General features: G+C 43.6%; 1 protein-coding gene across 1 annotated transcript; it reads right to left on the bottom strand.

Moving 5' to 3' along the window:
- Positions 1-10576: 10576 nt before the first annotated feature.
- LOC148013007 (uncharacterized) lies at positions 10577-12314 on the bottom strand. Its single transcript, XM_087667679.1, has one exon. The coding sequence runs from the start codon at positions 12008-12010 to the stop codon at positions 10895-10897; it is 1116 nt and encodes a 371-aa protein (XP_087523805.1). The 5' UTR covers positions 12011-12314; the 3' UTR covers positions 10577-10894.
- Positions 12315-13136: the final 822 nt, after the last annotated feature.

Here is a 13136-nt window from a genome sequence, read left to right as displayed (position 1 = left end):
CTTTTAGTTCTTGATTGTGCAATTGAGTCATTGGTACACTTTGCTTGCCTTGTGATGCGAATGTCATGTTACTAGATGGTGGTGAGGTTTTAGGGATACTAGCATGACTAGGTTGAGGCAGTTTGTTAGTAGTAGACTGTGGTTTTGGTTGATGGATTTGTTTAGGCTTTGCTGGCCTATGCGTTTGAGGCTCTATGGGTTTCGCAGCCTGAGTCATTTGTGGCCTTGGTGCTTTTTCTGCCACATGGCTTGGTGTGATTAAGTTTGAGGGTAGGGTTTGAGTAGTGCCCTTGGCCATTTTGGTTTTAGGCACACCCAAACCTAGGTATTACCCTCGTAGTAGCCTTGCACTTGCAATAAGATGTTGGGGACCCATCATTGCTTGATTGTTCGTTGATGCCTGTAATTCCTTCTCTACTCCTAGGTTTCAAATACAAGTTCCTAGCCTTGCGAGGTCATGATTGTGTACTTTTAGGTGGTGGCCCTTGATGTCTAGGCATCCATTTGAACTGTGGTGCATGGGCCTTAGCTCTGATTCTTGTGGTTCACTTGCATTGAGGTTTGGCAGGTTTGTGATGAGTTGCGACCCTCGTCCTTAGCCTTGGTGGTGGGTTTCGCTACCGGTGGATTTGCAGGCTTTGATGGAGCTGCACTGCCCTCGTTGAAAGCTGTGACTATATGTATGTTGCTAATGGCTAGATGAATGCACTGTGATTGGTAATCAATGCTACAAAGTGTTTGCTTGTTAAACGTATTTCCTAATAGTGATTTCATACCTACATCCTTTGCATTGGGCAACACATAAAAAATCATTGGTATTCTTTCAAAATCGATAGAAACTGCAACCTTGCACTTTCCAAAAAGTGCATATGATTGGCTCCCATATGGGCTAAGTTTGGCATTAGTGGGCTATAACTGTGGTCTGCCAATTTGAACCCAATGATCATGAGTCAAGATATTAAAATCAGCTCCCTCATCGATCAATGTATTAAATGTATGTGTTTGTTCGACAGTGACAGTCATGCACAGGTAAGCCAGAGAGCTACAACTTCCTCATCTTCATCTTCAATTTCTATAATAGTGGCTACTTGTACATTGATAGACTAGCATTGGAGGCTCATGTAGTGGGTAGCAGTCCTCCTCGCTGAAGGGGTAGTAGTCCTCCTATTCATCGTGAGAACTATCCTCATATGATTACTCGTCATCTTCTAAGTCTTAACAGGATGCTTTCTTGTCATCAGACTAAGGCCGAGTTGTACATTAAGTTCAAGTCATGCACCTTAGTCCACTGCCACTTGGTTTCATCCAAGAGATCCTTGAGAGGTTTCAAGTTAGCAATAGGGTTGCTAGCTAACTCGTCTATTAGGTATGCCAAGAACTCATGGAGTTCTAGCCCATTGCTAGGGACATAGAACATGACAAGTTTGGATTGGATGCAAGAGCTTTTGGCCATCATGTAGAGTGGCAATATATAGGCTCCTTCTTGGGCACTCTCACTTTATTTGTTTCTTGCTTGTATTTCTCTTTCTCATTCGAGAATGGTAGATCGACTGTAGCAAGTACATGCATCCAATCTCGCTCATCCTCTAAGCAAGGTATATACTTTGTGAGTGGCTTATAAGAGTTCCTTACTTGTGCATCACCAGCAGCATGGCAGAGTTGGCGTCCAAGTCGACTGAAGTGGTCTTCTCGGTATCCATCTCCACTCTCACTGCTTCCGTTCGGTTACCTAACAAAATCAGAGACCATTGCCCTAGTCCTCTATGATTGGCGCATTCCTCATCCAAGGTCGGCCTAGCAGGATGTCATAGTCCACTCCATTCATGACAATGAAGTTCACAAAAACCTGGACACCTACAATCTTCAATGGCCAATTCTTTAGTGCTCCATATCACTTTACTTTCATTTCATTAGCCAGTGTGACATTGAACCTAGCATTCTTGACAAGTAGGTTACCCCAAGGTTGGAGAAATGCGTTGCTCAGCACACTGACTCCTACCCTCGTGTCTATAATTTCCTTTCTTGTGGTATCACCTACAGCTAGGACTGCTAAGAATGCATGCACCTCTATGCATTTCCAAAAAGCATTATGTGCAAGGACTCGGGCACTAAGTGTAGCGTTAGACTTGGTATCTGTGTTACTGCATCATGCTCGTGTAATTCAGTTATGCAACCTGCTCTATCGATCCTTCTATCCACTACCTTAGTTCTTGCCATAGCGTTGGAAGCTGCGTAAGGAGCTCTCCTAAGCTTAGAGTCACTCGGGTGGTCACTAACATTGTAAGAAGATTGCGAGCTGCTTGCTTTTCTTGTAGTCCTATGCTCCTTGGCCAATGGAAAAACTAGTGCTCCTTGGCCAATGGCAAAACTAGTCTTATGCTCCTTGGCCAAAGGCAAAACTAGTCCTATGCTCCTTGGCCTATGCTGAGCTCTCTCTAGGTGGTACTTCTTAAGGTGCAAATGAGACTCTTGACTTTGGTCCTGGAGACAAAACTAGTGTGCTTACACTTAAGAGATCGTCAATCTCCTCCTCCGAGATGGGCTCAGCATCCTTAAGGTGCTCTTAGGCCTCTTTCACCGACTCCATTACCTTCTCTATGGCTTCTAGTTGGTGGTTTGGGTTATGGTACTCCCCTACCTTACCACTTCCTTTCTTAGTAGTATTTGGAGTAGATATCTATGCCTCTCTACGTCTATGACCTTCTCTGAAGTAGGCAGTGTTGTGGCACTCTTGGTTTTGAGCATGATCTTTGTGTCAATTTTCTTTTTTCTTTGCCTACGACTCTTCTTAGGTTCTAGTTGTGATATATTGGCCTACTTTATCTGCGCTTGGGTCATGACATGCAACAAGATGGGCATGGCCTCATCGTCTAGTGTTTCAACACCAAACAACCCCAATTGGACTGATGGCATGATTGCCGAGCTAGTGGATGGCTTTTGTCTAGGGCAATCAGTAAGGAGATGTGTGATCCCACACTCAGCACATCTAAGATCAGCCTTGTGTCGATTGGCTTGTTCCCTTTCAGGGAAGCATGAGGAGATGTGTCCTGGGTGATCGCAAGTCTAACATGAGCTCTTCGATCTGCTCTCTTAAACCTCTACCTCTACCTCTACCTAGTGCCATCATCAGTACTGGTCGATAATCGATGAGGATTGGATTGCCATCATCGGTACTCGTTGTCATTTGGCTCCTCCACACAGTGGATAAGAGTGTTGCTGAGTGGATGGGTTATGAAAGGTCCATGTGGTCTAGGTATCCTTGTGAGGTTGATGTCCATCCTAGGGACAACTGGCTTTAAATCATTGGATACTAGAAGAGCTAGTGGAGCTCCCTTCCATAAAGTGGCGGACTACTCCCTAGGTAGTAAGGTCGATTATATGGCTCTAGGTATGGTAACTGCCTTGGTAATCAATAATGCATTGCATCATGGCCAAACCTACCGTAAGTGGCACAAGTTCTAGATCTAGGATCCATGCATTTGATTGAAATATAGTTTTCTTTGCAACCCACACATTGCTTGTGAGGTCGTGCGGGACTTCTCATCATCTCCTGCAATCTACTTGCTTTCACTTCTCCTAGCTTGGGTGAGCACCCTTCCCTTTATCTGGGTTGCTTAGGCTTAACCGATCACTAGATGTTGTTGCCCTGTCTAAAGTTCTAAAGTTAGCTTTTTCTCGATTCAAATTCCTGGAGTTTCTCTATTTGAGTTGGTGGTCCACATGTATGGCCTCTTCAAAGATCCTAGCAAGCTTGTCTCTCTGCAAGCTTGAGCTGCCTGCCAAGGCCTTGTAGAGTTCCTCACTATGCATTCTATTGATGAACACTGCGGATACCACTCTCTCCGTGGGTCACTTGTTGGTGGGGATTCTCTTATAGATATCTCCTGGGCCTCTGGTCCTGTCTCTGGGACTGTCTCTGTAACTCCCCGTGGCGTTACAGTGCTCTGTACTATACTGCTCTATCTCTCTGTTGGCAGGTTGAACTTCACAGTCTTGGCAGGAGAGTTATTTTCATTCTGAACCATTGGTTCTTTCTTCTTGGTGTGCAAAATAGTAGCAACTTCCAACTCTACCAAATAAGAGGCAAGCTCTTGTACCTTTTGTTGGCTATCAGTGGCATTGGCCTTTACAGGGGCCAGACTGGGACAATCCTTTATAGTGTGGCCTTCACCTTTACATCGACTGACTAAGGATCGCTCCTTCAATAGCAACCAAGACCAATAAGGCCCTGGAGCATGTAAAGGAAGTCGATGTAGCTAATGCCTTTCTAGATCCTAGAACCCCAGAGATTAGTGTATGGATAGAAGGATGCTTCATTTCAGATGCATTGATTGAGAAGCTCATCAGTCAACATAATGACGGATGTGACAATAAAGGATTTAGGGTTGCAAGGAATTCAACCTACATAGTGGCTTATCAGATTGGCAGACCAAAGCAGAGTCAAACCGTTGGGCATCCTCCCATATGTAAAAACAACCCTTGTAGGAAGAGACTATTGGCTGACATACCTGGTGGTCAAACCAAATTCTTATGGGACCTCATACCCTCTACTGTTGGGAAGACCTTGGCTTTTTGAAGCAAGAGCTAGGATGGTGTAGCCCCATTCCCTAGCAGGCTAGAGAAGCCTGTGGATTCTATCAAAGATTATGACTTGGTCAAAGACCTAGACACTTTTAAACCAAACCTAACATTTCGGCAGTTGCTGATGCTGTCTCCCAGCTCTGCCGAAAGAGATTCAAAAGCATTTTGACAAGAAGACGTGGACTATAAGGGCTTGTAATCCATAGATCGTCTAGGGTTTGGACAATTCGGGGAGATATGAACCTTTTCTCCACTGCTTTTCTTCTCTCTGTCTCTCCCCCCTTTTCTTCTCCCCTCGCTCCTCTCTTTTCCTTTTTTCTTTTTCTCTCTATTTCTCTCGCATGTGAGCAACGTAGTTCCTGATGTCCTCTTTCACTACAATAAACAGGCCTCTTAGACGCGCTCTTAGACGCGATTTTTGAATTGAGAGAAAATCTTACGGGCACGTCTATAATCCCGTCTAAGTGCGGGTGTATAATTTCGCGTCTATAGTCGCGTGCATATGGAAATCTACACGCACTAATAGACGCGCATATACATGCTTAAATAAACGCTCATATACACACGAATATAGATGCACATATAGATGCACTTATAGATGCGCATATACATGCACACATAGATACAATTTCACCTGCAACTTAGATGCATATATAGATACGCAAAACAGTGTATGAAAAAAAAACCAGAAAGCATGTGGTTGCCATGCAACCACATGCTCTCTGGATTTTTTTCCCCCCATCAAATTTTGTGTGTTTGGGGAAAACACAAGAGCATTACTCAAGAATATTAGCCATACTTCTCATGCAATAACAAAACATACCTTATCTATGATGAGCCCCTTCTCGTAAAAGTCCATTGCAAAGATCGTGTAGTACCAGTGTGAGAGATAAGTAATTTTACAAGGTAGCTAATACAAAAAAAGAAAGATTTTATAAGATAGGATCCGTTGCAAGGATTGTGTAGTCCCAATGCAAGCAGGTTGTATAGCTTATGATAGCATGCATGTAGGGATTTCTCAACAAATCTCAAAAAACCTCACAGGAGGTGTGGTTGTTTAACGTGAGCGTGTCTACATGCGCGTCGATTCTGTGGATCAGACGCGCTCTTACACACACTAGCTCCACAAAACTCAAAAAAACCTAGGAGGTTGCATGGATCTTCAACACTTGCATATCTACGAGCGCGTCTACTCTGTATATCAGACGCGCTTGTAGACGCGAATTAACAGTGAAGCACAAAATAAAACTAGGAAAAACAAGCAACAACTAACATACCAAAGTTAAGAAGGAACCAAAATACAACTCAGAGTAAACAGAGAGAGAGAGAGAGAGAGAGAGAGAGGGAGAGAGAGAGAGAGAGAGAGAGAGATAAGAGAAGAAGCCCTCACCTTGAATATTTGTTGTGATGGGCAGCGGCACAACTACAAACTCCTTCTTCTCCTCCATCTCCTTGCTCTTTGGCAGTTCTCCTCGTCGCAACAAACATACCAAAAGCTAAGAAGGTAGCAAAATACAACTCAAAGCAAAGATAGAGAGAGAAAGAGAGAGAGAGGGAGGGAGGGAGGGAGGGAGGGAGGGAGGGAGAGGGAGAGAGAGACAGAGACAGAGACAAGAAGAAGGACTCACCTTGAATCGGTGTTGTGATGGGCGGCGACAGGGCTACAAGCTCCTTCTTCTCCTCCCTCTCCTTTCTTTTTGCCTCGTGCTTCCTCCTCTCTCTTTACCCTTTCTTCTTTGCCTCTTTCTTTCTCCTCTCTTTGTGTCGTGCGCATGTCAAAAAAAACCCAAAAGAAACGCAAGACGGGACTACTTTGAAAAGAACGACACACCATCAATATTTTTCAAAAAAATTTAAAATTTTAGTGCACGTCTGTGCACGCATTTGAAAGCGCATCTATAAGCACATGTATATAGAGCATGAATTGTGTCTATATACACGCGCTTATATACGCACAGTTAAACGCGCCCGACTATGCGCGTGTACCAAGCGCATCTATAATTGTTGCTTGTTGTAGCGTTTATCCCCATGGACATTGCATGTTGCATGCGAAAGATGCTTGTAGAATGGATTAAAGGTTGCCTGTCACATATTCGTGATGCATGAACTTCATTTAACAAAGTTGTATCTAGAAAAGGTTGAATGTTACATATTCGTCATGCATAAACTTCGTTCATCGAAGTTGCATCTAGAAAGGTTGCATGTCATATCAAAGCATGAAATTCAATTGCATCAAATGAAAGGTTGTAGGCATAGTTCCTTGATGTAAATCTTTGTAGGTTTTATGCAAGTTATTCTCCAAATTAACATTCGTCATGACCTGACATTGATCAGGTGCACCATAAGATTATCTGAGTACCCAATCTCCGAGGATCTCTTAATGAAGAGAATCTTGAGGTCATTAAAATTGTTGTGCGTGCAATGTCTAAGCTTAATGTGTACCATGTCCTACCTTTTATCACCCAAGTATAGGATGAAAGCATGTGAGCGTTGAGCGAGATCGATGAGGCCATTAGCCTAGCAAAGCTACTCAAACTGCTCTATGAAACTATACCACATGTCCTTGCTCAATTGGTACTTGTCTAGTTGTTTCGCAACCACAAGGATTCTCGATTGGCTTTTGGAGCCCTGGATAACTCCTAATCCTCCAAGCAATGATGTTTCTAGTGCTGTCATGCTTTGCTTTGTTGACATGTTGTCTATTAGTTACTTTGGGAAAAGCTCGCTTATTGTTAAGTTTGCCTCTAATGCTCTTTCCCTCTCGCATTTCAATGTTCTGTCTCAGATTTTGAGCACACTACTCTCAGCTTTGTAGGCAGCGATGCTTTGTAGTGCTTTCCTTGCCAACCTTCTCTCCTCCTTGAGATCGGCTAAGATATCCTCGACTAGTCTACCATGATACTCCATTTTGGTTTGCAGGTCATACTACCAAGTCATTAGTTGTTGTTGGGTGTTGACTAGGAATTCTCCCAAGTCAAGCTCATCATTTCTCTGGTTCGTATTGCCATATCTATGATCTCCTAATCCACTAGGTTGTTGATGAGGTTGATCAAGTCGGGTAGTGCTGTGCTCTTAATGGTGTTTCTATCTTGATGTATCTGGCCTTTCGTGTAGTGTTTGTCACCTGGTCCTGCCAATTGGGATTGCTTGATCACCTACCTAGGTTTGAGGGTCATCTCCTATTGGTGGGTTTGTTATATTTGTTAAGTGTGAGTGTGTTTCTATTTATTTATAGAGACAATCCCCAACTTGCATTTTCTCTGTGTGTGTGTGGTGGTCTTTCCGATGCACTGTGCTAAGTCAGGCTTTTAGTTTTTTCCAAGTGCACTTCAAGTATTGAAAACACTGTGGATGCAAATACAAGATAATAAGTGCAGCTTTTGCAGTCCAGTCTAAGCTCTCGGTCGAACAAGGCTTTATACTCAGTCAATGGCCACTCTTTCTCGTTTCTAGGGTCTATGCTATGTTGTTCACCTTGATTAGAATCAAATAGGGGTCAATTTCTCGTAATGTCCGATTTGTCAATTTCTCGTGTCAAGTTTTTGGTCTGATGTTATAATGTCCGATTTTACAATGTTTGATTCCTAGAATCGGACGTTCGATTTTGACAGGTGTCCGATTTCCATAATCTGATTCTTATGCGTACGTTTATGGTGTGTTTGATTTGCTCTGTCTGATTTTCAAAATTGGACTGGTGTGTCCGATCTTTGAAATCAGACAGGATATGTTCGATCGGACAGGATGGTTGGATCTGATGTCCGATTCTCCAAATCGGATAGGGTAGGGTGATTTGAGTGTTAGATTCGTCCGACCGGACTTCTAATGTCTAATTGGATTTGCAAGGTTGTCCGAGTGTCGCATGTCTGATTTTCGAAATTGAACAATGAAGTGGGTCTGATTGTCTGATTCTAGGAATCGAACCCCTGTGGACCATGTCCGATTTCGCCGCCATGCAAATAGTGACAACAAAAATCAATTTGTGGCAATAATTTTTACCACACCCACACGCAAGGAACTCAAGAATGCAAGAATGCATATAGAGGGAGTGTCCTATGTACCTGATGCGCACAGAAAACTCTTATCGTAGCCGATTGATTCGCCCTAAGCACCAAGTCTCTCTCACGGTCTCAAGCTCTCTCTCTCACTCTCTACTGCGAAAACTAAAAATAAGCCTTCTACCCCCCTTCCTTGGATCTTAAGCCCTTGTCCTAATGTCAAAGTGCTGTCTCGTTAGTACTCAAGCCTTATCAATGGAGTGCAAGCCCTTTTTTCCCTCGAATTTGCCTGTTTTGGCCAGTTTTACAGCAGAAACTCTAAAGTTTTTTCCTTTGATTTTTTTCACCTATCCTACTCTAAATGTAACAAGAATTAAAACACAAATACTAAAACAAATCCTCCTTCTTATCTACTCATCAGAAACCCAAAATACTTACTTGTTCTCAAGATTAAAACACCTAAATCTCCTAACTATATCAAGTACCGGTTCGGGGGTAACACCCTACTTTCCTATATAGAAAAACTATCATATGTAGGGAATTTTCCCTCTATAGGGAAACACAGTAAAATTTCCTTATGTAGGGAAATTTCCCCACATAGGAAAATCTTCTTACATAGGAAAGAAAAAAAAGAGAATTTCCGAGAAAAAAATACACCTTAGTAGGGAAAGTAAATAATAGGAAAAATGGAACATTTCTTAGTTAGAGAAACTAGGGAATCACACATGGAATTTTTCCTAACTAGGGATCCTAGTTAACTAGGGAATCACACAGTGATTTTTCCTAACTAGGGAATATCACGCATGGAATTTTTCCTAACTAGATCTTTAACTAGGGAATCACACAATGAATTTTTCCTAACTAGATCTCTAACTAGGGAATCACATAGGGAATTTTTTCTAACTAGGATCCCTAACTAGGGAATCACATAGGGAGTTTTTCCTTACTAGGATCCCTAACTAGATCTCTAACTAGGGAATCACATAGGGATTTTTTCCTAACTAGGGAATCACACAGGGAATTTTTCCTAACTAGGGAATCACACAAGAAATTTTTCCTAACTAGGGAATCACACAGGGAATTTTTCCTAACTAGGATCCTTATATGATTCCCTAGTTTTTCTAACTAAGAAATATTCCATTTTCCCTATTGTTTACTTTTCCTACTAAGGTATATTTTCATCTAGGGAGTTGATAGAGAATTCTCTTTTTTTTCCTATGTAGGAAGTGATTAAAAGTCCCTTGTGAGCTAGGTCTAACAGGGTTCGCATACTCAAGCTTGGAGCTTGTAGAGTTGTGAACCACAATTATATGTTATGCATGAACATTCTACGTTTGTCCATTGGGTCAAGTTTGTTTGCCAATTGTTACATTAGCTCCAAAGCTCAAGTTGGGAAATACTAGACGTGTGAATCTCAATCAATTGGCCTATATTGAGGAAGACCAAGCCTAGCTCTATCCACTTGCATAGCTCCAGTTTGTCCACCTACTTTATTAGCTCAAAAGCTGTTGAGAGCGACTAGTTATGTGAATCTCACTTACTTTGCCCACATAGATTATGCAATGTGAACAACTTGAAACAGCTTGGACATCGATTTCTCTTTTGAATTGAAAATGGTTGGATGGTATTATTTGTTTGCCTAAATACCATGGGTGATTACTATGAGCACTATCAAAATCGAAATGAGAAAAGCCTTCTTTTGTTTCTGCATTTTAGACAGTACTCCGAATGACTTTTACAAAGAGTAAGGATTATCACTACTATCAAATACCTGGCTGCCAGTGAGCACACGCAAACCAAACACCTTGAAAGCAAATCGTAGCTGATCCGGAATTATCATCAAGCCTGGTTCCACAAGCAATCGAATTTAATCAAACTGGATATTAAGCTATGAAAAATGATGAATATCCAGATTTTTAATGATATTTACCTGTCTCCAGCTTGTTCAATGACTAGAGTTTACAACTCTACATTCACACGAAACACAGATTCAGCAGAAACTGGAATGAAAGAATGTAGCTTTATAGCTTTAAGAATGAATTCTCCGTTAGTTACATCTGGATAACAAATTGATGGCAACATCCTCTGCGAAACAGGGGGGTGACAAGGTTGATTCAGCATGAATATGCTAAGGCTAGTTTATTAATCGGCCGGAGACTGCTAGGAGGTGAGTTCAGAAAGAATCCGCAGCAGAAGTAAAAATATTTGCAAGGCTGTTCCTTTTTTCGACGGTCCCCTGGGAGCTCTGCCTGCAGTAGAACGAGAGCATATATAACACACAAACAACACAGCATTACCCCTAAGCATTGACCCACTAGCTAGTCATAATGCCAAAGGCCGTCAACCACAACGTTCCATGGTGGATGATATCCATTGGCATGATCGGCGGGACATCCGGTGTCGTTGCTGATCAAGCCGTCGTAGCTGTTGAAACGAGGCGGTGACAGCAGCATGGCTTGAGCAATACTTGAGAACAGCAAGGAGTCGGGAGTGAGGAAGTCCTCAACGTCGACGACATCCAAGCTGGGAGTGCGATTAGTGTCGTCTTGAGCTGTGACAGCACCGTCGCCGTCGCGACATGGATCCGCTGACGACGATGAGAATGACGACGCACTAGGACGTTGCTCCTGTGGCGTAAAGTGATCTGAGGCACGTAGCTCGGCTAGGTCATGTAGTTCATGACAGCTTCCCGTGAAGGCGCTCCTGTGTCGGGCTAGCTGCTGATGAGGAGCGTGGATAGTATGGGCTGTACGGTAATACTGCCCGTACCTAGTATGCCCGGTTCGGCTGCTGCAGCTGGAGGGTAAGTTCGGGGCTGGATTAGAGGAGGCATGAATGGTCTTGGACACGAGGGACGCAGCAGCCGCCGCCGCCACCTGGATGCTCTTAGGGGAGAGATCAGCAGGAGGGGAAACCCTAGCGATGGTGTCCGGGAAGTTTAGAGTGGCGGAGCTTCCCTTCAGCGTGAATGCAGCCAAATCGTATGCCCGCGCCGCCATCTCGGGCGTGGGGAAGGAGCCCAGCCATATCCTGGTCTTCTTCTTAGGCTCCCTGATCTCCGACACCCACTTGCCCCAGCTCCTCCGCCTCACGCCTCGATACACAGACGCATTATTGATATTCCTACCCCCTCCAGCTCTGTCTAGTCCCGCAGTAACTGCCTTTCCATCAGTCCTGCTGCGTTCCCTGGCACGCTCCGTATCACACTCCTTCTGCGAGTCCACGCAAGAAGGAGGCACGATATTATGGTTGCTGCAAGCCTTCGGCTCCAAAGAGGGCAAACCCTCATGACCAGCAGATCTCTTCCGCTGATTTTCAGGACTCAGGTTCCCCTTATCGCGATCCATGTCGAGCAAAAGGCACTTGTGCTCTCCTGGTCCATGTGCGGCCATGTGTCCTGTAAGTGGCGCTGTCGAGGAGTGTCGTTCTTCCATGTGAGATTCATGTGATCTGCGAAGGTTTGTCGAAGACACTCTCCGACATTCAGCAGATTAGCGAATACATTATCATCATCGTCATTGAGTCGCCATTATGACAGTAATTAGGTCGTCCGTCAGCTGCTTTGTCGAACTACAAGTATCAATGTTTACATAATGCATCGTACATTCTGGCAGGAAGAAAAGAAGAAAGCAGAACTCGAACATCACGAGCTATAACACGTCCAACAAACACATAAAGAATGGGATACGTGTTAGAGCTCGGCATAAACAGAAGGTTTCTCCTGTCTGAGAGAGAGAGAGAGAGAGATCTATGCTTAGAACTGTGCTTTCCCTTTCTGGCCAAATAATAATTAAAGGAAACAGACGGCTAGATATAGCCTTGCTTGTGAAAAGGGGAGTACACCTAGGTGTAACAGAGCTGGTCCACGAGGATTGTGCTCCGTCGAGGGAGAACAGCCCCTTGCGGGACCGGCCAAGGGACAAGGGAGACGACGAGCCCCTCTCATTTTTAAGAAAGGATGCCATCTTTTGACTCTGCAAACGAATCATGTTCATCATGATCCCTTCCTTCAATCAATCGACTGTCAACACTTATCAATCCCTTCTCCCACTAAAAAAACACCCATTTTAAAAATAGTGTGTGCAGGTTGCAGGACCCCTAACGATTTCTCTCTGTTTTATTCGGATTAATATTTTTAATGGCTCCTCACAGCTTTTCTGTTCTGTCAACTTGTGCGCCTTCATGCCACCTTCGGACCGAATGTCTCCGCTTCAACGTCCTCTCGAGGATGCACGCTTACATTCTTCGTCGGTGGTTCAAATACCGCCGGGCCCTGGACTTCTAAGTGCAATAATTTGTTTGAGTCTTTGGACTCGTTTCAAATCACATGAGATATCACAACACACGAGATGGTTCCTTTCCCCCGATGTGTTTGCAAGTCCTATTTAGCGAACATGTGGCCGACCCCTATGTTACCATGCATCTATGTGTCTACTTGCACAAGATTGGTGTTGACAAAACGTATCACTCTACCTGCACTTTCTTTCTATGTGTCTACTCGGACAAGGTTGGTGTTGACACAAATGGTATCGCTTGAATAGCACTTTATTTCAATGTATC

The sequence above is a fragment of the Lygodium microphyllum genome, chromosome 26 (genome assembly GCF_053477565.2).
Source record: "Lygodium microphyllum isolate KBCC chromosome 26, Lygodium_microphyllum_v1.1.10, whole genome shotgun sequence".
In the NCBI taxonomy this organism is placed as follows: Eukaryota; Viridiplantae; Streptophyta; class Polypodiopsida; order Schizaeales; family Lygodiaceae; genus Lygodium; species Lygodium microphyllum.
Note: the sequence above shows the minus strand (reverse complement) of the source record. Positions and strands in the feature narration are given on the sequence as shown.

Excerpts from the sequence above, each read along its gene's own strand:
- LOC148013007 (XM_087667679.1), bottom strand. The coding sequence starts at position 12,010 with ATGGAAGAACGACACTCCTCGACAGCGCCACTTACAGGACACATGGCC.